Below are 26,034 nucleotides of genomic sequence, written 5' to 3' on the forward strand. Positions count from 1 at the left end.
CTTCCATCTACCATTTGAAAGCATCTTTTTTTCATTGGATTTTAGCTGTGCTGTTCCCTCTAGGTATTAAAGTTTGTATCAGGGTACAGAGGGAGTTTTGCTTAACTGAAAACTTAATCAACATTGCAGTTCATGCCATGATTTGCAGGGACTAGAGAAATTACTTAGCTCTATCAAGAGATGCCGAGATTATTGGTGTGGTTTCAGAAAAAGTATCTGAAAGTGATGTTGCTTTTTGAGAACAACATTGTGAGTCCTTTGAAGTCCATATTGTAAAATCTTCTGCCAAAAGGAGGTGGCAATTCCAGGCTGACAGTTACAGCAGAAGCAGTTGTCTGCCTCTAATGTGAAGGTTGGAAGAGGTACACATATATTGTTTCTGGTGGCTGTTGACGGGGTAGGGGATGTATAAACAGAGTTGCATGAAAATATCGCCCCTGCCCTGTAATTATCCTTAGCTGGCCATGGCATTAGTTACACAAATGCAGGTTTTAGTTTTCCTTCTCGTAGCTTGCGTGTTTTTTTCCATTTATTTTATTGTTGTGTGTGCTACAGTTGTAGTTAGCATTTAGCATGCTGTGGAAGTGTTAATCTTGTTAGTGTGTGAAATAACTCCATCCTTTCTGTTAGTAATTTCTGCAGAACAGTAATAATTGACATAGCATCTTAATTCTTTTAATCGTAACATAATGGCAATACTAGATGACACTAAAAGTTCAAGTACGTCAAAAGAGCATGCTCCTTCTTAACCAGCATGTGATGCTGGAGAGGGAAAATAGAAACGGTGAGAAAAATCCCATCATGTGGGAGTTTTGTGTTAAAGCAAATCAGTATTGAAGCTCACTCTAATACCTGGTGTAGGTTTTATTACATGTCTATTCCTCGACTTTTAAGATAGTCTGAGAGTGTTGGCACTCTTTGAAGATGCATCTGTTGCAGTTGTTGATCTGAATATTTCTCTTTCATGTGAAGTCACTCAAAACATGCTCCTGTGATCAGCTGTCAGCTGCCCAGTTTCAGAAGCTCTTTGAAGAACTAGACAAAGATGCCATTAAGCAAGTATGTATCTGACAATCATTTACAAAGTGTCATAAGTTGAGTATGGTCTTGCACAAAAATAAGTGATGGTATTCTGCTATAAAGCATATAAGCAAACTTCACAACTTTTTGAACTTGCTGATTTTTGAAGTTGCTCATGGACTGTTGTTATAGTCACAGGCAGCATTGCTTTGGGGGCTTTTACAGCATTGGTTTGTGGTTGCCAGGTAGTCTTAAATGTACAAAAAGCATGGTTGTTTATGTTGGGAAGATTCATTACAAGGAATTGGGGGATAGGATTTAGACTTTATGTCATAGACTTTCTGAAAAACATCGTGGAGAAATGAGTAACTCTGTAGTAAACTTCTTTTAGTGAAATGTGAAGAATTTGTCTTGTTGTGACACTCCTATATTAAAGCAATGCATCTCTGCTATATATTAGTCTTTGCAGGGTAACACTTAAATATACTCAGGCAAAGTCTTTCCTCCGGTCCTTGATTGAAAAATGAAATGCAGGTTCTCTAAGTGTTCAGATGAAGATGTGCAGAATGCATTCTCCACTTGGGGAAAGAAAGAAAAAGTAATGATCAAACTTTTCAAGGGTTAGGAAATGTTCTCTTTTCTGCTTACATGTAGCTAAGGCTTCTGAATCTTGTAATGGAGATAAAATGTTGAGAAATAGGGTAGGAATTTTGCAGTTGGTAGCTTGGTGTTCAGTTTAGATGCCTGAGGCATTGGAGAGAGGTTGGATTATCTTCCTTCTTTGCCATTATCTTGTATTATACTAGAACAGTCAACCCATTTGCTAATCAGAAATGATCTCTTGCTGCTCATAGCCACAGCTTGAAAACATCTTTGTACTAAAATGTCAAAATTAGCCTGTGGCTTTTAAGTTTTGCTTTGAAAATGTCTGTTTCTTAAATCTGAGAGATGTGTGTTTCCTGCATTATTATTATTATCACTAAAATGCTTATGCTTTGTGCCTTAGCAAATCCTTTGTGTTCTTTTTCAGCATCCTCCCAGTCCAGAGTACCAGTCACAGTTTATGCAGAAAATGCAGTTTGCCTTTGGCCATCCCTACTTTGGGTATTTGGGGAATGTTGTAGCCCTTGCAAACATTGTTTCTATCTGTGTAAGTAAAAGGGTGTCTATGTAGGGGACGGGGGTTGTTTAATTGTTAGTTTTTTCCCTGCTACAAACTTCAATTGTTCTTTAATCTCTAGTCCAATACCACTTTCTGTATCAAATGTCCATGTTTGGCATGCTTTAGTCATGCCAAGTCTAAGAAGAGAATACCTGCAGTTAAAACATATACAAAAAATATATGTTAAAAAGATCTCTGCAAAGCCTGAAAAACTGTTCTTGTGTTCAAAAATCTACAGCAGTAAACCAGTGGATTAATAAAATATTTCTTGTTGGTTTAGGTGGTTTTGGTGCTGGATGCAGATAAGCAGCCATCCAAAAGAGACGACTTCTTCCTGGGGGTAAGATGCAACATTTTCCTACAGTTAATTCTGTTTCCTGAGGTGTCAGTAATTCTAATTCTTATTTTTATTTTTATTTTTTTGGGGTGAAGGCTATCAATTGCTTCTTTATCCTATACTATCTGCTGGAAATGTTGCTAAAAATCTTAGCAATGGGCTTAAAAAGATACTTGTCCTACCCAAGCAATAGATTTGATGGACTTCTGACTGTAATTTTGCTGGTAAGTTCTTTTTGACTTCTGTATTCCTGGATTTATTGACTAGGATGATTAGGAACTGCAGGAACTATGGGATTGCTTTTGCTTCAACACTAATATGCTAAGCTAAGCATCATAAGACATTGCTGTGGTTTGCAATGGCTTGAACATTTGTTTCTCTTAAGGTCTCTTTTCTGAAGGTAGGCTTTTCTTACATTCATGGAAAAGGTGAGCTTTCCTATAAGCAACCTTTAAAACGTTGTTTGGAAAAATTCAGCTCTTGGAGTAATTACATCAGGAATTCTGTTACATAGCTAAAAATCGCTTTACTTTTTGAAATAAACCCCCCCCCCAATTCTGTATCTTCTTGTTGTCATTGTTATTTTGTAAAAACCTGAAACCCATATGGCGGATGGACAAAGTCATGGTGAATGTAATGCACTGTATATCCTTTCATGTGTCACTGTTGGATGATGTGTGCGTGTTGTATTAATTTGGTAAATACTTAGTCAAATATGACAATTTCAGTGCTTCAGAGTGGGTGAATTTAGTTGTTTAAAGAACTTAAGCACCTTTTGAAACTCAGAATTACAAATTAAGGTTTTGCCTTTTTTTCTTCCCTAAATAAAGGTTTTGGAGGCTGCAACTTTTGCTGTGTATGGATTTCCTCATCCTGGTTGGTACGTAATCTCTGAACTGTTGCACTTTGCGTGGTGTCTGGGGTGAGTCAGGGGAATATGCACACAAGTTCATACACACTCATGTCGTGACACTACGATTGTCAGTGCAGGCAGTAATTTACCAAACTTAGGAGAATTTCTCACTATTGTAGTTGCTGGTGGCCATGCAATATGGATGAGTCAAAGAAAATTATAAATTTTAAAAAAAGAAATTTAGACTTCTCTTTAGCTGTTCTGAGAAGGATGCGTTTGTATTACTTGCAATCTGATGTAAAATAAAGTGTTAGCAGACCTATGCTTACTGAAGGTGCAGGAGTGGGAATTTAGTACAGCATACACAACCAGCTAACCTGGTATGTTCCAGTATCGGATTGTCCATAAGATCAGTTACGATTTCCTGAACAGCTGGTGAAACCCCTTGAAGTCTGAATTTTGTGCTGTAAAATTTTCAAGAAAAATTCCCACGAACTTAAACCATTTATAATACAATAACTAGGAGTTATATTTTGATTTTTCTTAAGTTCAGACAGTTCTTGGATACCTGTCCTGTATTGTGTGTGTTAACACAAGCATAAAAATAATTGTTTTGTCTCTTAAAACTTGAAAACTGCCGCCACAATTAAAGAGGAAAGCAAAGGGATTTCCTGAATCTTGGATATTAGCTGCTAACAGTCTAATGGCATTAACTACGGACCTAACTTTTGGTTGTTTATGATTGGCTTTAATTTCACTGGCCATCATATTTGAAAAATCATGGCAGTCAGGTGAAGTTCCCGACGACTGGAAAAAGGGAAATATAACCCCCATTTTCAAGAAGGGGAAAATGGAAGACCCAGGGAACTACAGACCAGTCAGTCTCACCTCTGTGCCTGGTAAAATCTTGGAGCACATTCCCCTGGAAAGCATGCTAAGGCACATGAAAAACAACAAGGTGCTTGGTGACAGCCAGCATGGCTTCACTAAGGGGAAATCCTGCCTGACCAATTTGGTGGCCTTCTATGATGGGGCTACAGAACTGATGGACAAGGGTAAAGCAGTTGATGTCATCTACCTGGACTTGTGCAAAGTGTTTGACACTGTCCCACACGACATCCTTGTCTCTAAATTGGAGAGACATCAATTTGATGGATGGACCACTCGGTGGATAAAGAACTGGCTGGACGGCCGCACACAAAGAGTTGTGGTCAATGGCTCGATGTCCGGCTGGAGACTGGTAACGAGTGGTGTCCCTCAGGGATCAGTGTTGGGACCGGTCTTGTTTAACGTCTTCATCACTGACATGGACAGTGGGATTGAGTGCGCCCTCAGCAAGTTTGCCAATGACACCAAGCTGTGTGGTCCGGTTGATATGCTGGAGGGAAGGGATGCCATCCAGAGGGACCTTGACACGCTTGTAAGGTGGGCTGATGCCAACCTTATGAAGTTCAACCACGACAAGTGCAAGGTCCTACACCTGGGTCGGAGCAATCCCAGGCACAGCTACAGACTGGGCAAAGAAGAGATTCAGAGCGGCCCTGCGGAGAAGGACTTGGGGGTGCTTGTCAATGAGAAAACTAGCATGAACCGGCAGTGTGCGCTCACAGCCCAGAAAGCCAACCGCATCCTGGGCTGCATCAAAAGGAGCGTGACCAGCAGGTTGAGGGAGGTGATCCTCCCCCTCTACTCTGCTCTTGTGAGACCTCACCTGGAGTATTGTGTGCAGTTCTGGTGTCCTCAACATAAAAAGGACATGGAACTGTTGGAACAAGTCCAGAGGAGGGCCACGAGGATGATCAGGGGACTGGAGCACCTCCCGTATGAAGACAGGCTGAGGAAGTTGGGGCTGTTCAGCCTGGAGAAGAGAAGGCTGCGTGGAGACCTCATAGCAGCCTTCCAGTATCTGAAGGGGGCCTATAGGGATGCTGGGGAGGGACTTTTCGTCAGGGACTGTAGTGACAGGCCAAGGGGTAACGGGTTAAAACTTAAACAGGGGAAGTTTAGATTGGATATAAGGAGGAAATTCTTTCCTGTTAGGATGGTGAGGCACTGGAATGGGTTGCCCAGGGAGGTTGTGAGTGCTCCATCCCTGGCAGTGTTCAAGGCCAGGTTGGATGAAGCCTTGTGTGGGATGGTTTAGTGTGAGGTGTCCCTGTCCATGGCAGGGGGGCTGGAGCTAGTTGATCTTGAGGTCCTTTCCAACCCTAACTATTCTATGATTCTATGATTTTTGCCCTTTGATTCTGTTGTAGCCACTTGTTTGCTCTGCAATAGTATCTAGAAGCACCAGTAGTACTTGTTAAATTTTTATGTCAGTGGCTCCCAACAGATAACAACCCAGATGAGTCATTCCAAGTCCTAATGCTGCTTATGGTGTGTGCTGGTGGTAATTGCTTGGTCTGTAGGTTAACATCTTCAGGACAGGACTAATATGTGACTGTATTCTAGAATGTGTTCTATGTAATGTTGTCTTAAAGAATGTCTTCCATTATTAGAGTTGAAGATACTAATGCTACAAATCATGATGTAGTATCTGTGTTATGAAGGCCCTTTTCCATTAACATCTTCCAACCCCCCCACCTTTCCAGAAAGAAGCATCCAGCATGCCAATGTAAAAGTCTGTTAAAACTCAGGCTGACATTTGAAGTGTATGCATATCACCTGTGGAATATGAATATAGGGAAGAAGGCTGTCAAGACAGACTTCTAATTAGTACTCCTAACTTCAGCCAAGCATATCCTGAAGGATTAATGCACATCTTTGTGCGAGCTCCTGAAGTATCTCACTATAGCAATATTTTTGTATTGCTTTGTTTTCTGAAAGGACCCCCTTTGATCCCTGCCCCCCCCAGCAGAAGGAAGGCCACTTACGCAAGTATTTTAGTACAAACATGCCCTTTAAAGAGCACTGTATGCATATTTAAGAGCCCAGGCTAAATGAACCTCTTCATCAATTATTAAAGTTTACTGTAGCTGAGATTGCTGCTGGGTAAATTAACCAAAAGTTGTGGGGAGTTTAAAGTTACTGCATGAGCAGGTTTTACTGTGTCTTTCTGTTGTGAGCTGTTTCTCTGATTTGTTATTTTCTTCTGTCTTTCCTAGGAGACCCAAGTTCATGGGCTTATTGTCCCTGTGGGATATGGTGCGATTGGTGAACATGTTCATTGTATTCAGGTTCTTGCGGATTATTCCTAATATGAAGGTGTGTGTTTATTCCTTTGCCCTTCTCACTTCTTTGTGGGTCAAACTGTAAACGTGTTAAAACCTTTTGAAATAACGTAACAATCTCTTGCACCTGAGTGGGATTATAATTCAGCTCGAACTACTGCTCCAGACTACTGCGCAGCACCTCACAAACTCAGTTTTCCCTGTCTTGCATATAAAATTCTGTTTTGTTTTAGTTCATGGCTTTGGTTGTTACTACGTTGCTGGATCTGGTAAAAAACTTGAGAGCCTTTGCAGGAATTCTTGTGGTAAGTCATGATGCAAGGTTGTAGTTTCCTTTCTTATAGTTAGCAGTGTAATAAGGGTATGTCATCACCAAAGCAAACAAAGTTCTTCGAAAATCACCATGAATGGTCATACTGCACCTTAACCAACCAGTTCTTATCCAGGGCATGTCTTGCAAAGCCCCAACAAACTACTGTTTTGTTACGGGCTGCGCACAGTTGACAGTACCTCAATTATGAGTTTCCTTTAGGACTGCCTTTAAAAAATAGATTGGAACTTCCTCAGAGTGCCTGCCTCAGGCTGGATACTCTAGTTTCGAATAAAAATTCATCCAGTGTGAAAAGTAGCCTAGTTTTCCTTACTCTGGCTTGATTATGTTATGTTAAGAAGCAAAACAACTTTAACTTTCTTTTCAGTTGAGAAGGTCCTGAGATTGCATGTTTGGACATGATTTTTAGAAGCCTCTGCCATCCTGTTTTTGGTGTAGCTGTGTAGAATATGCTTATGAAGTGGTTTAAATGTCTGCTTCTAATTATCCTTAGTGCTGGGAGTGTGAATTGTAGTTTTGCACCAATCATGAGGCAATTCTGCCACTTACATTAATTTAAAGTAAAATTGCTTTTACTTGAGGCTATGTGGAGGCTGTCACTGAGCTTATACTGAAGTCTGACTCCATTACCAGCTGATTCAAAGCATCTTTCATAAGGTTAGCCTGAAACATGTGCTGAGAAAGTCACTGATTAGCTAGTTTCTCAAGCAGTGAGTGTGTTAAATAATTTTTTTCAAAGTTACCTTTATTGTTACCAAGCCAGATACCCCATCTTCTGGCAGGCTGTGGAACGTCAGCTTCGGTTTACTCTCATAGTGTTCAAGGTGCTGTGGTTCATAGGTCAGGGCTGTTCCTCTTCTACTGTGCTCAGACTTCCCCCTTGGGTCTGTTTTGTAGCAAAATACAGAAATGTATTAAAGAAGTTGCTGATGTAAATTTAAATACTTAGTTTTGTTCTTGGTTAAGTTTAGTTGAAGCTTATTTTCACTGAATCTAGCAGGAAGCTCCTCAGATACTTAGATTAGTCCTTAGGAATACAGGTACTGGTTTTGTTTTTTAAGTCATTATTCTGCAGTATTAAAAGCTAAATACCAGCATTCTGAGACACAGGAAATTAAAAATAGATGGTAAAGTAAATTGATGTAATGTGTTTTAACAACTGAAATTTAAATAGGATATTAAAAAGAAGAACAAACAGTTTAATACAGAGATTGAGAAGTATTTTCACTTCAATAGCCTCAGGCATTGTTTGTTCATGAAGTTCCTTGGACTGTGGTGTTCATGTGAACTCCATATTAATTGCATTGTTACTTAGTGACAGAAATACTCAAATCTAATGCCTACTTATATTTCTTCCAGGTGGTTTTCTATGCATTTGCTATATCTGGCATAATGCTGTTTAAAGGTGCTGTTGTTCCCTTTGGAAATATCAGGTAGCATCACCACTCTGAATCTGTTTATTTCAGCAGCATCTGCAGCTCAGTATCTCTGAGTTGCTGCTTGTGGTTGGTTTTGTTGGTTTTTAGCCTGGAGTCACCCTTTGTTTAATGTTAAATTACATAGACTTTTCAGCTGTTACTGCTTCTGTTTCTTCTTGCTGTATTGGAATTACAGGAATGCTTGTTTATAGCTTGAAATTTTACCCTTCTGTAGCTTAAATACTTGAACTATTTCCCTTGTTTTCCCCCCATACGAGATACTTAAATTTCTATAAGGCACTCAGAAGAATCGTGGTTTTAAGGTGTGATACATAGAAAGCTATGCTCACATCATCCTGTAATTCTCTTATAGTGCTATCAATACAACATATGGTAATGGAACTCTGCAGTGTGGGACCTACGAACAGCTGGAATATTGGCCAAATAACTTTGATGACTTTGCTGTGAGTCTGATCACCAATGGAATCTGTCCCTTTTCCGCTCTCTGCTTATCCCTTCCCCTCATGTTCTGAGCCTTAGTGTGTAATACAGCCACTCAGCTCCTGTTTTACTTGTGTTATTTAGGCAGCAGTGGTGACCCTCTGGGATGTGATGGTGGTGAACAACTGGCAAGTCTTTCTGGAAGCGTTTTCAAGATACTCAAGTCCGTAAGTAGCAGTAATGATACTGAAGAAGTTCTATATAAATCTAGCTTATAAAGCAACTGAACAAGTATTATATATATAGCACAGTTCCTACAATCTGTGAAGGGGGATGCTGCTTACCTTTCTTTTGTGTCAGTTCAGGTATACAGGAAATGAAGTTAATATTTCATGGCTGTTCTTTAACTTGAGTAACTTGATGGTTGGTCTGATACTTGTTGGATGCCATGAAATGCTTTGTCACGTATAGAAGGGATTGGAAACTGGCTTGGGAGTCATCTTGTTCCAAAAAATTATGGTGGATGACTTGCAGCGTGTTGGATGGGTGATGCTCTCTGTAGAGTCAATCTCACAGAAGTGAGATATTAGCAAATCACTGTAATTAATTTTGGGCTGATACTGTATTTTCCCTGTGGGTGAACAATCTTTTGTAGAGTTAAAACCTTGGACATGTATTTCATTTGTATTTATTTTATGGGAATGTTTGGAAGGACTGGCTAATCTCTGGTTTGAGCTGTTCCAGTTGTCCTTGGCTGGTTAACCCAGCATACAGTGAAGTTGTGGAGTGCTTATTTACATCTTGTGTGTGATAAATGGTTAAACATGGTCTGGTGAAGACTGCACAGGTTGTGAAAGAGAAATCCATTGGGATCTGCAGTTAGTGGAAGCTGCCTCTAGGTCAAGAAATCTCTGAACTGCAAATGGCTGGAGACTGGGAGAGCACTTAGGGGGTAGCCTCTTAGGTATTTGGCCATGATTTTGCACTCTTCCCTGCACTTCTGCTTTGACCACTCTCAGAGGATACTAGCCTAGATGGATCTTTTGCTGTGATCCAGTACAGTTTCTACTAGAGCTGCTTTTCTGTCCCTTCAGACTTCAGTTAGGTATGTTAAATTGGGGGAGCGAGTCTCTTTGGCTAACTTAATGAAAGGCTAAGACTTCTTATTTTTCTGTCCCAGACCTCCTTATAGATTAAGATTCATTATACAATGTATTTCAAGGAAAAATGTGTTTTCATTACTCTACTTGGTTGCTTTCAGGCTGAGTTTGTTTACTGCCTACTTTACTTTGTTTCAGGTGGGCAAAAATCTATTTTGTAGCCTGGTGGTTGATCTCTTCTGTCATCTGGGTTAATCTCTTTGTAGCTTTACTTCTAGAGGTAAGGAAATGTGTTTATTTGGTATTAGATACTAAAGACAGGTTCTGATGTGTGTGGGGAATGAAAAGAACCCAGCCAACTTTTTGGGAAAGTACCTGTAGAGGGCACTTCACCCTGCCTTAAAACGTATGCACATTTCTTTTGAAGATACTCTTGTCTGCACTGAGAAATAAAATTTACTACTGTAGGCAGAGTGGCAAATATTTAGACAGAAACTTAGGTATGAGTCTCATGTGGAGCCTTAGTCTTGCCCATGAGTGTTTCAGAAAAGACTTTCAGTTCTAGCTGGAGGCTAACCTCATGAAGTCTTCTACCTGCTTGCTTCTGCAGGGCTGTGGCCTAAGTTTGCTGTAATAACCAAGATGCAGCATTCTGTAGCAGGAGAGTTGGATGTCACTGGTTTTCTCCCTTTTTTTGCCTCAGCTGTCTGTCTACTCCCTAAATGTTGATTTGTTAGAGTAGTTCAAAGTGAATAAGGGAACATGACAAAAACAGAAGCTGAGTTTAAGTTGTGATGTCTGGACTTAGGAGTATGTTTATATATGGTTGGGTTTTTATAAGAGGAAAAAATTCCAGGCAGGTGAACTCATGTGGGTAATTCATACAGTTTTCCTGGGGAGGCAGTCCTTGCTAGGAGTAGAAGGCAGCAGGGCTGTTTTTGCTCTGCTGTTCTTCCAGTGTGTGAAGAGAAAGTGATCTCATTCTTGAACAAGAGACTTTACTAAAGCAGCCAAAAAGTATGCCGGAATAAATCACTGCTCTGACACTCTGCATTTAAAGTCAAACTTCACCCTGTCCCAAGCCTTACCCACAAACATACTGACCTGATTAAACCTCTGTTCTGGTGTCACCAGAAGTAGCCTTTATTTTTTTTTTCCCCTTATTCCTTTTACACTTCAGAACTTTATTCACAAGTGGGACCGTCGCTGTCATCGAGAGCCTCTTTCAGACATTGAATACCAGAGGACAGTTGATCTCATGTTCAGGTGAGTTGACATGGGCTTGATAATCAATCTAGTGTTTGATGTTTATCTGTTTTAAAGAGAGTGGTCTGGCTGCAAGAGGGTAAAAGGCTTGTCTTCTATTTCCTCCCTCTGAAGCAAATTGTGTCATCTGTTAGTTTCGAAAAGTACAGTAAGTACTTTAGCCTGGCTTCAGCTGATTTGGTCACCTAACCTTCATATGTTTTTTGACCATAGCATGTTGGGAGAAGAGGTATTGGTGGGGGGGGGGAGGCAGCGGAAACTCTTCTGGGAGAGAGAAGAAAATGAAGATGAGCAAAATGATGCACATTGTTGGCTTATTAGGAAATTGTGGGTGGTGAGTTGATACTTGATGATCATGCATAAATGGAACTTCTGGTGCACATTGGATAGTCAATTGTAGCATTGGGAACATGTTCTCATTTGGGAGTTTCTTCAGGAAAACACATCTCCTGACCTTCAGTTGTATTGTACTGTGTGCAGGAAATTGCTTCCCTGCTTCTTATGGGAAAACAGCTGCTGGTTTCCATGACACATCTGTGAAGGATGGATCACAAAGGAAAGATGCAAGGAGATGCATCTTTAGGGATCATCAGCTTGTTGTAACTTTAATTCCTTGTTTCGTTCTTGAAACAAGCCCATGTTACATCGCAGTATGTGCATTGTGAAAATAAATGCTGAGAAGTTTGCTTTGCTGCTCCTAACAACTCATGCATTTTCTTGTAGAGATGTTTTGGAAGAACCTACAGAGGAAGAGCTGATGGAAAAACTGCACCAGCATCCACACCTGCAGTTGTGTAGGTGACTGCTGGGAAAGACTGACTTATTTAGACCTCTGTTTTCTTGAGGTTGTCAGCTGGAAGAAACTGAATGGATTTTCTGGGAGGTGCTGTTAGGAGAGAGGCTTGTAGGACAGCATGTGAGGTTTGGCTTGGCAATTCACTGCAGAAAGAGGGTTTTATTTCTGGTTTATCTCTTTCTTTCTTTTTTTTTTTTTATGCGAAAGATCTGAATCTTGCTGATTGGATTTGATTTTAAGTTGTGATTTTAGCGGAGTTTTGCAGCTGTTATTTTTATACACTGTTGATATCCGAACATTTGATTTTTTTATTTAAGGAAGAAGGGAAAGTGTGTTTAAACGACTATGCACTTTAAAACATGGACTTTGTAGCCACTGAGCCTGCTACTTCTTTCATCACAAGAAAGTGGAACTGCCTTTTCTGGTAGGACCCCGTGGCAAGGGCTGTGCCTTGCAGTTCAGGAATGGATTAGGCGGGACCAGAACAAAATCTGTAACCTTTTGCAATGAGAGTTGAAACACTATTTTTGTTGAAATGAGGCACCAGCATATCTTACCACCTCCTGAAAATCTATTCATCATGTCAGACACAATCTTTTTTGTTTTGATCGAGGGTTGCATCATGCTGGTAACTTTGTGAGCAGTTAGAACTTCAAACAAATCAATTGCACTTGTGGTTTTCAGTGTGGTAAAATAGAGCTCTCCTTTAGAGTAAGTATTCTCATGTTGATTTTTAGCGAACCTTTTCCTTCTACTTTCTCCCAAGTCCTGTTCTACCCTGTATCACATTCTGTGAAAAAGCTGAGGGGAATGAACTTTGGCTGGAATGTAGCACTGTGAGTCTCTTGCTTCAGGATTGGGGGGGAGAAGAAGAAGGAGAGAAAAAAAGGTTGAATGGGATAATCAAAGTGCTTAGCAGTTCAAATTTTCATATGTGTTTGTGGGAATTGAAAGGGCTCGACCACTGTTGCAAGATCACATTCTTTTCTGGCTTAATAAACCACATGCTGTATTCCACTCACTTTCACCTGGGTGATGCTTTTTAGGTAAATAACTTTGGCAACAAATCTAAAGTGGAGAATGAACAACAAGCCATGGCCATGTGCTTTTCATTATTCCTTAGTATTCCTCTAAAAAAGGTGTGTGTGCCTGAATCTTTGTCACACAAGTAGTAAATCACTATGAAGAATAGAATCAATCCCAACTACTGTTTCTGTGTGTAAAAATGAAACTACCCTTTGGGGTGCTGCCTTCTTGTTGAGACACTGGTCACCAAAATTGACATTTCTTGTGATGATCTCTGCATTGATAAAAGCACAGACACTTTTCCTCCTCTTCATCCTTCCATCTTTTCCTTCTTTCTTGCATAAGGGAGAGAAAAATGCCTGGTATGCTAGTGCATTTGATGTCAAAAGCGTAGTTCTGTGTTGTCTCACTGTTCAGAAGTTGCATAGTGATTCTTGTCTCCTTTATCTTCAACTTCTATTTGCGTTGTGCTGCGGAACAAAATGTGTTGCAGCTTGCATATATGTAGCACAAATCTGAGTGGAGCTGTGTGCTACTCCTGCAATCTTTCTTTACACTTGTAAGCTTGCCCTTAAGCTATCCTCTTGTATGTGTTTGGTCTCTTGTTTCTGTTTCAGAATAATCCACCCAGTAACTCACTTGCACTGGTTTCTGAGGTGTTACCATGCTTATATTCAGCCATGCATTTGCAACACACATTGTTGCAAGTTAGAAGCATTGCCCCACATTTTATTTTTTTTTTTGCCAAATTTGAGTTTTTGTTCTGTGTGGCTTTACATCAAGATGGTTTCTGCTCCTAGCATGATGTCATCACTGCCAGCAATTCATTGGCACTTATTAGCAGAGGTTAAATAGTCTGTTTTACCTTTCTACTAAGAAATGCTGTTTTTAATGTCCATTTTTCTAAATACTTGAAGAAGTAGCTTTGCCTTGCCAAAAAGGAGGTGGCCAGTTCTGTCAGCCTGCAAGCTTAATTGTTTTTGTTTATTAAGGTTGTTTGGGGTTTTGTGTTTTTCTTGGGATTTTTTTTATTTATTTTTATTTTTTTTTATCATTACAGTCCACTGCAGTATAACAAAGCAATGCAAATTGGTGTGGGATTATCTTAAACATCACAAATGTCTTCATTATGCAGCCTTTCCATCTGGACAAATATAAAGAAGGCTTTCTGAATGGAATTGTCTTAGTCTTGTTCTTGTTTCACATTTAATTGCCTGAAAGTATAACTAAAATTTAACACAGAATAGTGGTACCTGATGTCACTTAAACTGGAAGATGTAAATGACAACAAGTCTTATGCAATAATTGTATAAATCATGAAAATGAATGTATGTAACTGGTTGAACTTTGAGGTTTGCATTATTATTAAAAAAGAAAAAAAAGGTCCTTCATAAAATATGAAAATAACTGGGGTGTTGAAATGATTCTTGTGGTTTGGTTTCGGTTTTCCCCTTGTGACTGATTTCTGCTGTGCTCAGCATCTGTGCTCCCATTATCTTTACTAATTGAAAGGCTGGGGCCATGAGAGAAGTTAAATAAAAGTGGGATGTAACTCCCTGGTTTCAAAATGCAGGACCTCAAGTGTGCTGCTGTTAGTCTCCAGTTCTAGAAACACATAGCAGCATCTGTAGGTACTTCATATGCTTAATTATTAAGGTGAAACTTCTCTAGAACTGAGCATTCAGAGTGTTGAACAGCTTGATTTCCATTTGTGTTTCAGTCTTTGCATCTGCAAACTAGGTATTCCTTCATCAGTTGTTGTTCCTGAAAAGGTCAGTGCAATAAGCATTCTCATAGCATTTCAAATGGGGCAGATTTTGCACAGAATTCAGCAGGGTCCATGGCATTCTTTGAAACAGGTTCTGGTTTAGAAGATTTTATTTATTTATTTAAGAACAGAACAAAACCAATTCTAGGTCAAGCTAAAGGCTTAAACTTGCTGTTGTCTCTGACAATGGCTGTTGCGGATGCTTAGGTGAAGCATGTGAAAGCGAAAGCAACTAGATCATCTTGCATTACAAAATCAGGCTTCTGAAGGGGGGCCTCAATCACCAGACTGTTGGCTAACTTGAGTCCTCAGGTGTTACGTTTTTCCTTCCTGATTTGCTATGGATACGTATTACTTCAAGATTTAAGAGTGGAAGGAGAGGATGAACACAATTTAAGTGTTATTGATTCTTTCAGTAGAAATCCAGAAAACCAGTGTTGGGCCTCACAAGCACACTTAAGTATGAAGAAACTTAAAGAGCTCATATTGGTCAGAGCTGCAAATAGGGCAGCTAGAATAACTTAGCAACTGTGTAGAAATGACAGGCAAAGAAAGAAATACTGCCTTGGGTGTCAGGGCTTTATGTGATAAAGTGCATGAGGCATGCCTTCTTGGCTTCTCTTTGTTCATGAGACTGTAAGTCTCTTGACACATGTTTAGCAAACATTGCTTTTTCATCCCTCCAACACTTCAATATGTGCAAAAGCACAAGGACATACAAAGCTTTTAGAAGAAGTGGGGCCTATGGGAAACTAATGCAGGGTATAGATTAGTTGTTTCTGAAATGTCAGGTTGAGGTGTCTCTTTTCTTGTTAGGTAGTTTCTCTTTTTACCTGAAAGCGTATTATGAGCAGTACATAGTGTTACCATGGCTTCTGCTATTGTTCAGTGTTGTGCCTTAGTCAGATGAAGTCACTTCAGTACTCCAGATGCCTTGGGTTTTTATTGGAGACAAAACAGAAATAGGTATGTCTGCTTTTTTATGTAGGTTTTTATGATTGGGGGTTTTTCTGTTATTTTTTTTTCTTTTTTTTTTTCCACTAGATTTTAGTCTACTTAAAAGCCCATGCAGCCAATAGGAGTTTTCCACAAATTAGGTGGGTTTGACTTAATCTGCAGTCTTTATAACAAATGGCTCTGAATGTTAATGTGAACTTTGGGTAGAAATAATTTGGAGGTGGGGAGGTGGAGGGGTGAGATTTGGTTTCTATTCCAACTCTAAGTACTTCATTATATCGGACACTTTCAAAATTATCTTAATAAACTAGAAGAAATGAGCAAAATTAGCAAGATAAAATTTGAGAAATAAACATGGACCGTTACAGTTTAGAATCACAAAATGTAAAAGTACATTGCAAGGAGTAAGTGGTATTAGAAGACAAACATTATAGGGCTTGCTGAACGTACTACAATTAAATGAGCTAACAGCCGCTGAAAGAAATAAAATTGCTTTAATGTAATTGGTAACAATACTTCCCTTTAGGCCCCTCTGTTCCTGTTTTGGACCCTGCATTTTAAAATAGGTGGGGCAAGGCGTTTGTTACAGGACACTAATAGAAGTCTTAATTTGAAAGGTTCGAGTTGAGAAGAACTCTGAAGGAAATAATTTCAGGCAAACAAAACGTAGGCAAAGAATTTTTAAAATAATATTTAAGTATGTAAATGGTTGAGAAGAACAAACTGTTGGTGTTGTGTAATCTCTCTGTACCACTTGTAGAACAAGTTGTGCTTTGGATTTCAACAAAAAGAGTGGTTAGGTGTGAGGGATGTTTCCTAACTCTGAGCACTGTACTGTACATAATTGTTGCAGACTCCACTGGAGCGCCCTTTTAGGAAGGGTTTAAACAGTCACCTGCTGCAACTTGGTCTGGATGTTTGTGGACGTGCCCCTGCTTGGTGGTGCCTCAGCTGGTCCCTGAGATCCTGTTCCGCCTCCCTTTCTGTGGTTTCACTGGGAAGAATTCCCATGGCTGTAGCAGACCTATCTTTTGTTGTTACAGCATGTGCTCTTGGTTCTAGCTAATGGCTTACAAATGTTTACAGCATGCATGTACTTTACAAGTAGGGATAGAGAGAAAAAAGCCAAACTCCTTCAGCTTCCTATTATAAACAGGAAGATGAGATTTAGTTCCATGTGCTCTGTGGCTGATACTTAACCAGCCACCCCTGGTCCCTGCATAGTTGTCTATGCAGTTCTTTGCTGAGTTCCCTTTAATCTCATTTCTACACCCCTTACCTTTTTGGGCAAGAGGAGGAACATGCCCTTTTCCCAGTTTGTCTTTGCTCACTGACAAGCTGAACACATCAGATAAGTGTTCTCATCAAGGAAAGATGAAGTTAATTTGTGCAGTCTGCTCTACTTGCTACCAGTTGTCACAAAATGTGTGACACTTCTGTCTTTGACACTTCAGCTTGTGTATCAAACTTGGTTTGGTGAATGAAATTAAAAGTTATTACTGGGGAAGTGATGCTGTGTAATGCCTAGAAGCACCTAGAAAATCTTAGAAAAAAGTAACACTTGTTGTTGGGAATGATGTTAATTGAAGTTGGTCTGATATTTCACTGGATCTGAAGCCTTCCCATGAGGATCGAGCATTTAGACTCCAATGGAGAGAAAAGGACATGGTCTAGAGACTTAAGCACACTCAGTATCATTAGTCAGTTTGTAGAAGTGTGGGCTAATGTATTTCATAACTGTGCACTCTGCTTTCCTGCATTCTTCACGAATACCATCTCTCTCTTTGAAAGATAAAATAGATCATGGAGTATTTATGTAAAAATGTTAAAATATAGAAGTTAAGGTCATGGGAAATCTGTTGCTAATTCAGGAATAAACAATAGATTCTCAAACTTGCTTACTGATGAAGTTCTTATTTCACTCTGTACTTAAATCTTTTTCTGTATTTGTAGAGGTACTATTTTTCCAGCATAAAGAGAGAAAATGTTCAGGAAATGCTCGAGGCTGAGATGTCACTCTTCAAATACTAAGTACATAGTGAAATGTACAGCAGACTACTGGAGGAACTACCTATCATTTCCTCCTGAAAAGAACACGAGAACAACTCCAAGACTGTGTATAAAATGGAGTCACAAGGCAGAATAAGTCTGTGTTTTTTAAAAGGGTCTTGGTTAACTAAAATTGTTGCAATTCTGAAGGAAAAACTGGTATACAGTTACCTCCATCATGTATGCACTTGTTTACCAAAATGATGTTTTGTCATAAATTACCCACATTACCTACTGTAAAGGAAAACCTAAATGTCTTCTCTGACTTACAGTCCCAGCCCAATTATGTACTTTTTTGTTTGTTTGGTTTTGCATTTTCATGTCTAGTCCTATACATAGAATTTTTCCACAGTGATTGTATAAGAAATGATTTACTGGTGCTGATTTCTTAACTTTGAACTGTAAGTTGAAGACTGAAAGTTGTCCTTTAATGCTAGAAACTGCTTGTAACAGTCCCAGTCATCTTTTTTGCATTAAGCTAGTTGAGCAGGTGTTGTCTTTGTTATGTACAGATAACTTTCATGGTCCCCATCATTGCATTATTTGAGTGCCTCCCAAGTACTTTTCTGAAAACATCCTGCTGGGGTAGGAAAATATTCCTATCCTTAGTTTGTAGGTGATCAGCTGAGATATTTGGTGATCTGCCCACAGCCGAGCTTGGAATCTGTGGGAGAGTTAAGAAAACCTGCAGTCCCTGCTCACTGCCTTTACTAACAGACAATGCTGCCTTCTTTTTTTGCAGCAGCTGTGAACTTCAGTTGTGTGTTTAGTAGATGATGTTGGTATTTCCACATCATTTGGTTTCAAGTTTTGCTGCTGCTTATTCTTGTGTGTAGCTTTTTTGTTTTTTGTTTTTTTAATGGCAGAAAACATGAAGGAAGCTCTAAACTTCTCACGCTATTTATTTCCCACTGTATCAAAAGAGGACAGGTTTGCCATCTGATTGGTAAGTATTTAGGAGGGATGATACGCAGCTGGCACATGTGCTGGAAGTTGGGTAAATGTGAATAAACTCGTACTAGTAGTTAAGGTACCAGTAGTTAAAGGTACTACTGTAGCTGTACAAAAATACAGGATGCCCACCCTAAACAGCAGTTATTTGACAGCTCCAACTTTGATTTCTGTCAGTTCTGAAACTCGTTTCAAGAATGCTTGAGTTTCCCTTCAGCCTCATCTACCTTTCCTACTGCATGTTTAGTTCTTTCAGATGAGTGAACGGTCTGGCTTTTCAGAGCTGGTGAGTGCTTGCCAACTCATACTGAATTTGGAAGACTGTCTAAGAGGCCAGTTGCCCTCCATGATCTCGCTGACAAAGGATCATCATCAGCATCTGAGAGAATGGAAATTTATGTCAAAATAGGAACTGGAATGCATTTTTATGACCAAGTCCTGTTGTGTAGCAGGTGTGTCCTGGTGTAATGTGAAATACAGTCTCTAGCACGACTACAGGTTGCTGGGCTGGATGCATAATTACAAAGTCAAATTGTAAGGATTCTGTTACGCAGCCTGTCATGTCAGGTAAGACCAGAAAAGATTTTGGTTTTTATGCTTCAAATTTTATAGAATTCTAACTCAACTCAGACTGGTGTCTGTTAGCTTCCAGAAAAGAATGACTGTTTAGTGTGTGATACAGAACTGTAACACTATAGCATTGAACTGGCTAATGGTGGTGTAACTATGAGCTTGTACAAGGAGCATCCTACTGAGGGGAGTTGGAAAGCCAGTCTAGTTTGTCTTATTATATTAGGTCTCCTTCTTGCATTTAGGAATGAATAGGTTCCAGACACAATGTCCTGAGCTGTTGCTGGTGCTTTTATTAAGTAATGATCTTAGAAAGTAGAACTTGAGTCTTTTATTGTGTCTTCCCTTACCTGCTGAATATCAGTGAGAATAATCTTGTGTTTCACCAAAACTACAAGTTTTTAGTTTCCAGCATCCTGGATAACTGGTGATTTCTCTGAAAAGAGTTGAACAATTACTTGGTATAGAAAAATGGCTCTAAAGCAGTTCCCTGCAAAAATGAAAGGTGAAGGTGTTAAAGCCAGATGACACTTAGATCAAAGTAGCCAGCAGCAGGGGCCAGTAAAAGAGCAGATTGTCCTTTAAGCTTCACTGTGTTGTGTAAGGTGTTACCTCTCTCTAATCAGATTTCATGAAGAAAGCAAAGCTGTTCTTTGCTGATGTAATTCAATCAGAGCCCTCAACTAGATCAGCAGGAAAGGCACCTGCTTTTCTTGCTTCAGATTTGGTTGATATATCCCAGTTTTTGATAGGAGTTGGTTAATCCATAACCCAAGCATGTGGCCACTGTAACACCTGCCATGCAGGGCCTCTCTAGGGTAGATTACTCAGGCTAATAGAGCCCGTGAAAAAAACGCTTTTCATGCTCTGCTTTTCTGCCTGTTTTGTCCACTAGTCTGAACTCTGCCTTGGGTTGGTGCCCACTGTGGTATCTACTGCTATCAAACTCAGTACTTGAAAATTAGGCACGCGTTGGAAACATCTGCTTGATTGAGACCCTCCACAGTGACTTTGCCTCTGACATTCTCCAAAGTCCTTGGTTCTCTTGTCTCCTGAGTGATCCTGATACAGTCCTTTGGAGATCTGTACAGCAGGCTCCTGTACTTCCTCATTGTGCAGATATTGGAAAGTCAAGCATGGACTGAAGGTTTGGGTTCAGGCTTAAATTTTATGAAAATCACCAAAATTATATAAGTGTGTGCTGTGAAATTTAGATCTGGAGCACCGTATGTTCAATTCTGCCCCAAAGTTTCATGCATGTGGTTTCTGATGCGTGCTGAGAGAAATGTTATCTATCTGGCTTTCCAGCAGAACCTCATGAGCAGGTGTTTGGGGAGGACCACATCCAGTTTACTAAATGAGGAAGGGTTGAATTGAATCCCATATAGATAAGATGGTGGTACAGATAAAAAGGGGTTGTGACCCATCAGTGTGTGTAAGAGTCTCACTGAGAGGAAGGGAGTTTCATTGTGGAAGAAGGAATTTGACAAGATTTGTGACAACTATGTTACATTACAGCTGTGTTTTCTGTGTCCAGGAGCATGTTTTTGAGTTAACAGCCTTACCAAGCAGGAGCCCAGGACAGTCTTTGCCATAGAAGCAGCACAGATATGTGCAGTACTTAAGGCTTACCTTTGTAAATTTGTGCTTGGTATGCATTTGTAAGCTGAGCTGCAACTCTTAGCTATTACAGAAAATCACGTAATCCCAGACTGGTTTGAGTTGGAAGGGACCCTAAAGCTCATTCAGTTCCAACCCCCTGCCACAGGCAGAGACATCTTTTACTCGAGTACATTGCTCCAAGACCCGTCCAGCCTGGCCTCAAACACTGCCAGGGGTGGGGTAAGTAAAAAGAAAATGGGGAAGCAGGGAGACAAAAGATGTTAAAGACCAGGACAATTTAAAAACAAACAAACAAACAAAAAAACCAAACCTCTCCAAAGAAGATATAAAGATTGGTTGTTATATATTTTATTTTATTTTTTTTTATTTTTTTTATTTTTTTGGCATGGCAGGTTATTTTTAATTCTCTAGTTGTGATCTTAGCCAGCAGAGGGAGTTCAAGACCTCACTTTAGGCTGACCATGCAGGTTGGGCTGGATGATCATCACTTCTGGATGCACTTAATAGAACATTCTCAGCATAGTGAAGTGCTGGGGCCTCAGTCAAGGGATTGGAATACAATCGGGTTTTGTTTTTTATGGCAAAATGTAAGAAGATACGTTTTGAGGCACTGAATATTCGGTAATACACATCTGTTTGTATCAGAATGTTTGTATTTGGAACAGTTTTGGGTTGTGCTTGAAGTGCGAAAATGTAAGAGTAAGAAGCTGAAACCTCTTGCAAAGTACCCAACCCAGTTTCATTGTCCTAACTGAATGAAATAAATACCAGTAACTACTAATGACTCTCAAAACAATCTCTGATCTTTGAGAACCCCAGAGAGCAGTAGTGGACAAAACATTCCGGAAATAACCTCAGATTTTTAACACAGTGATCGGATTTTCTTGTAGATAGGTTTTCTGTAGACAGAACTTTTCCTTTGTTTAGGTTTTTAGTGTGTATTCCAGGACGTGCATGTTCTGGTGGCTACATCTTATGTGCCAAAGCAAGAATAATAATGAAATACGTGAAAATAAATCAAGCACTGCTGGGCTTCCTTTCAACCTGTAATTGTGGTTCTTCTGTAACAATAAGCTCTCAACTGAGCCTTCATGCATTGAGCAGTCAGGGTCTTTTATACCATCTTAAGCTGATAACTGAAAATGTAAACCACACTTTAAAGTAATTCATTGTACAAACTGGTCTTGTAAATGTTAAATGATACTAATTTGAGCAGACGCATGTGTTGCTGCCCCAGCAATCTGGGCAAATTCTTCAGAACTGAGCAGCTTGTTCTTTTGTGCAAGTACCTAGTGACAAAAACTTCTTTGCTAGTTCCTTGAATTTCTTTAAATTGGCTTTTTACAAATGTATATTTATACTGCAGTGAAAGCTGAAGCGTTTAAACATTTGAAGGCTTATGGGTGGGGTGAATAATATACAAGTAATAGCATTTCACCTTTTCACTTAAACCTGATAGGCTAGCACTTGGGTTTATATATCACTGCAAAATTAATGTAGATGTAATAGTAAGGAATAAAACAAGTTGTGCTTTGTAGAGACCAAAGAAAGGAACTGAACAGTCCCGGAGTGAAAACAGTAAAGAGAATCAGCGTGTCTGGCATTGACATAATTCAGTGAAATCAGTGCTTTGATCAACTATAAAGGATAACAGCTGTGTGAAAGGTTTGCTGTGCTTAGCTGCATTATCTCTTGTGTAAAGGAAAGTACATTGTAAACCAGTAAAAATTAACTGCCAGAGCACAATGATGTGTTTGTGACTTGGAATTCAGATAAAGTTTTGCTTCTGTTGGCAGAATGATAAAAAGAACTGGGGACATTTGCATACAGGTGAAGAGAGGAAGCGATGTACTGTGTTCCATGGAGGCCAAGGCACCACAGGTATGTAAGTGCTTCAGCTCTAGGTGCTGCCTTTAATTTAACTTGATTTTTTTTTTTTTTTTCCTGGTTATGGAGTAGGATGACATCATCTTAAGAAATGGGCAATACCAGGAAAAATCATTGGGTGGCAGCAGAGCATTTACAGCTTCCCATGGCATCCCAACAAAATAAAGGCAGCAGGAACTGTAGTTCTTAATTCTGATGCTCGTAGGTGCAAATGAGATCTTGGAATGGTATCTGTGGTGAGAGAGGACTGTGTTTGAGAGACAAGATTTCTCCCCAGAAGTGCGTCTGCATGTCTCTATGTATCTGTGTGTGTCTCTCTAGAAATGTATATTTGTGTATAAACATATGTACATGTTCATATAAAAACTGTATGTCTGTGGCATCTTCTGGTTTTAGCTCTGTGGTAGAGTAGTGAGGGGATTTTCTGTCATGGTAACACAAAGAAGGGTGGCAGCCTTGGAGGCATCAGCACTGCTTTGGTAGGTTCAAAACGAGCACGTCTCTCAGTAATGATGTAATGTGCTTCCTGTAGGAAGTGTAAGCCACCACTTTGCTTAGGGAGCAATTAGGCAGTAGATACTACAGCCAAGGGGGCTGCCTAGTGGACACAAAACAGAGCATGAGGAAAAATAGCAATGGTGGTATAATGGCAGTAAAACTTCATTCCTTATGTTTGGACCAGGTGTTATGAGGCTGTTACAACAGACAAGATCATATAATGTATCTGCATTTAACTACAATAAATTTAGTTAATCCCTGCCATTTTCTCTTACTAGCTTAAGTAATTCCCTTGTTAATTGTTGCATCTACACAGATCTGTGCTTATTTGTGTTTGCCTGTAGAAGGGGGAAATGTCTCCACATTATTTTTTTTTTTTTTGTTATTTGCTTCTATGCTTGAACTTTTGCAGAAGGCTAAGGTGTAGACTGGGTATTATGGTACTGAAGGTCAAGTGTACAAACTCTTACTATGATACCTGTGTTTGGCACTAATGTGCATACTGGGAATGCAGCCATCAGTGAGAATATGATGGTAGAAACAGTGCTGAGCTTTGCCCAGAGAAGCTGTGGCTGCGCCGTCCCTGGCAGTGTTCAAGGCCAGGTTGGATGGAGCTTGGAGCAACCTGGTCTAGCGGAGGGCATCCCTGCCCATGGCCGGGGATTGGAACTGGGTGAGCTTTAAGGTTCCCTCCAACCCAAACCATTCTATCAGTCCTAGATCTGTAGAAAATTTATTTGAAGCCACTTTGGAAGTAGGTCAACCTGTGGAGATTAAGTGAATTGGTGATAGAACATGAAGGTGACTGGGAGTGCTGCAAATAGTTTGGAGCACATGTAGCAGAATTTTCTTACTTTGTTTTGGGTGAAAACACTGGATTAAGTAAGGCTGATAGCAGAAAAACTTCTAAAGCTATTTATAACTGTTATTATAACTGTTCTAGTACTGATGTTTAATGTCCTTTTCAAGACTGAGTGCAGCTTCTGACTCTTGAGGATTCAGCTCTCTAAATCTCAACTTTGTAACCCTCAGTTAATAGGCTTTTGGAACAAATCGCCTCTGGCTTTAATTTTCTTCACATTCAGGAGTTTGTCAGCCTGATTGCGGAAAAAACAGTGTCTATTGTCCTGTTCCGGTTTTATATACTGGCTGTGTAAAACCTTTCTTTTTCCCACAAGTTTGCGATGTCATTCTCGTCTTCTCTAGGGGTTACTTCAAGAGGATAATGACCATTTCCTCCCAGTTCAGCTTCTCTGTGTCAGAGATATTTGATGGTTTCCAATGGGTGGAAAAGGGCAGTTTGCAGGCTAATAATTGCATGTGTACCTCTGTTGTGAAGGATGCTATCTTAGGGCGAATCTCTAGGAGACATAAAAACATCACGTTAACAAACTAGTATGAGGATCTAGAAGATAAGCACTGACTGGTTGTGTATAGTCCCTCCAGCCTCAGTGACTGCAACCAAAGGTCAGATCTGCTAGCAACACTGGCAGGAATTCCTGAAGGTTCCCTTGGATCTTCCTGGGATTCAGCAAAAGTGTGTCCCAACCCTCACATGTTTAAAAGGATGATTTTTAGGCTCAGCTACTTGCCTATTTTAATGGAAGTTTATTTAAGCTAAGAAGCCAGTGTAATTAGGAAATACCCTACACAGATTCTGGAGCAAAGAAAGGGGAAAGAAGGTGCTGTCATTTGAAGAAGGGCAACCTAAGTCATCAAAGCATTCATGTATTTTCTGAGATGAAATGTAGTTACTCTGAAGTGATTACTCAGAGTACATGTGACAATATGAGCACTGGTGACACCTGGCAGTTTGAGCATCTTGGTATGTGTACTGTCCTCGTGGAAGTGATTTCCCGGGGAAATTTGAACCGACACTGAATAGGAGCTATAATGTTTACAGGTAGTGGTACAGCTAGCTCTTCATGTGGTAAATAATCTGTGTGGCTGCGCTGATATGGTGAGTTCTTCTGTAACACAGTCTAGGACATTTCAGGTAAATTCTGTTGTAGATGCCCAAAGAAGCATCTGTGCTTCTTTCTCTTGAGCATTTTGCATGTTCTGCTTAAGTCCTCACTCATTACCCTTGTTCGGTGGTAAACTGAACAATTAGGAGTCAGGGCTTTATGCCTGTTTTCCAGTGTACCACAGAGTGTTGGAATTTCATGTGGCCTTATATAAAAGGAAGTGAATGATTATGTATTATTCATTAAATATTGTTTCCATCGTCTTGCCTGTTTCCCTCAGTTCACCAGCAGAGGATTTATCACCAACCTAACTTAGCTTAAATTCAGGGATAAAGTACTCGAACTACCCTCCTTGAAGAGCAGCTCCTGCCAAGTTTTGGCCATAGCTCTGAATCACTCTGCTTTCGGAACGTGTGATGTATGCTGTGTAGTATGCTAAGCTAGGAGATATTTTCTGTCTGTATCTGAGTAACTTTCACAGCAAAAATGTCAGATGTCCCTTTTCAAGCAGGATGGCGTTTTGAAGCTTTATTGTTCTACTTCAGAGCTGCCAAGTGGATGCCTTTCTGGAATGTGCATTTAACTTTTTTAGATCTGCCTGACAGTTCCTGATCTGCGTGAGGGAGGTGATGAGGTAAGGTGACTGTAATGCTCCATCTTGATCTGAAACTGATGTCTCCTTCTGTAGCACTCTTGGCTGACAGCTCAGTGCATGCTCAGGGAAGTTCTCCACTCTCCTTGTTGCATGCTCTATGAAGTTGGGTTAAAACTAGGACTTTGAGAATGTAGCCAAAGGTGGAAACTCGAGCTCCATGGGAAAGAAAACAGATTCTATTGACATCTT

At 40.0% G+C, this 26,034-nt stretch overlaps 1 protein-coding gene across 9 annotated transcripts in view; it reads left to right on the top strand.

Moving 5' to 3' along the window:
• Window positions 1-26,034, top strand: part of TPCN2 (two pore segment channel 2) — a 67,717-nt gene that overhangs the window by 16,048 nt on the left and 25,635 nt on the right. For 3 of the 9 annotated variants that reach the window (XR_010613576.1, XR_010613577.1, XR_010613578.1), the window contains exons 13-26: window positions 973-1,059; window positions 2,051-2,170; window positions 2,463-2,522; window positions 2,615-2,743; window positions 3,350-3,399; window positions 6,477-6,576; window positions 6,776-6,847; window positions 8,233-8,306; window positions 8,665-8,755; window positions 8,877-8,959; window positions 10,031-10,112; window positions 11,013-11,098; window positions 11,822-11,892; window positions 22,635-22,719. Coding sequence is in view for 6 of the 9 variants with exons in the window: in XM_065683440.1 (XP_065539512.1) it covers window positions 973-1,059; window positions 2,051-2,170; window positions 2,463-2,522; window positions 2,615-2,743; window positions 3,350-3,399; window positions 6,477-6,576; window positions 6,776-6,847; window positions 8,233-8,306; window positions 8,665-8,755; window positions 8,877-8,959; window positions 10,031-10,112; window positions 11,013-11,098; window positions 11,822-11,892; window positions 13,981-14,078 (1,203 nt within the window). In the remaining 3 variants the exon portion in view is untranslated. Of the gene's footprint in view, window positions 1-972; window positions 1,060-2,050; window positions 2,171-2,462; window positions 2,523-2,614; window positions 2,744-3,349; window positions 3,400-6,476; window positions 6,577-6,775; window positions 6,848-8,232; window positions 8,307-8,664; window positions 8,756-8,876; window positions 8,960-10,030; window positions 10,113-11,012; window positions 11,099-11,821; window positions 14,328-22,634; window positions 22,720-26,034 lie in introns of those variants that run through there. The other 6 variants (XM_065683440.1, XM_065683437.1, XM_065683441.1 and 3 more) reach the window with 4 other exon arrangements.

This window comes from Lathamus discolor, chromosome 6, assembly GCF_037157495.1.
Source record: "Lathamus discolor isolate bLatDis1 chromosome 6, bLatDis1.hap1, whole genome shotgun sequence".
Taxonomy (NCBI): Eukaryota; Metazoa; Chordata; class Aves; order Psittaciformes; family Psittacidae; genus Lathamus; species Lathamus discolor.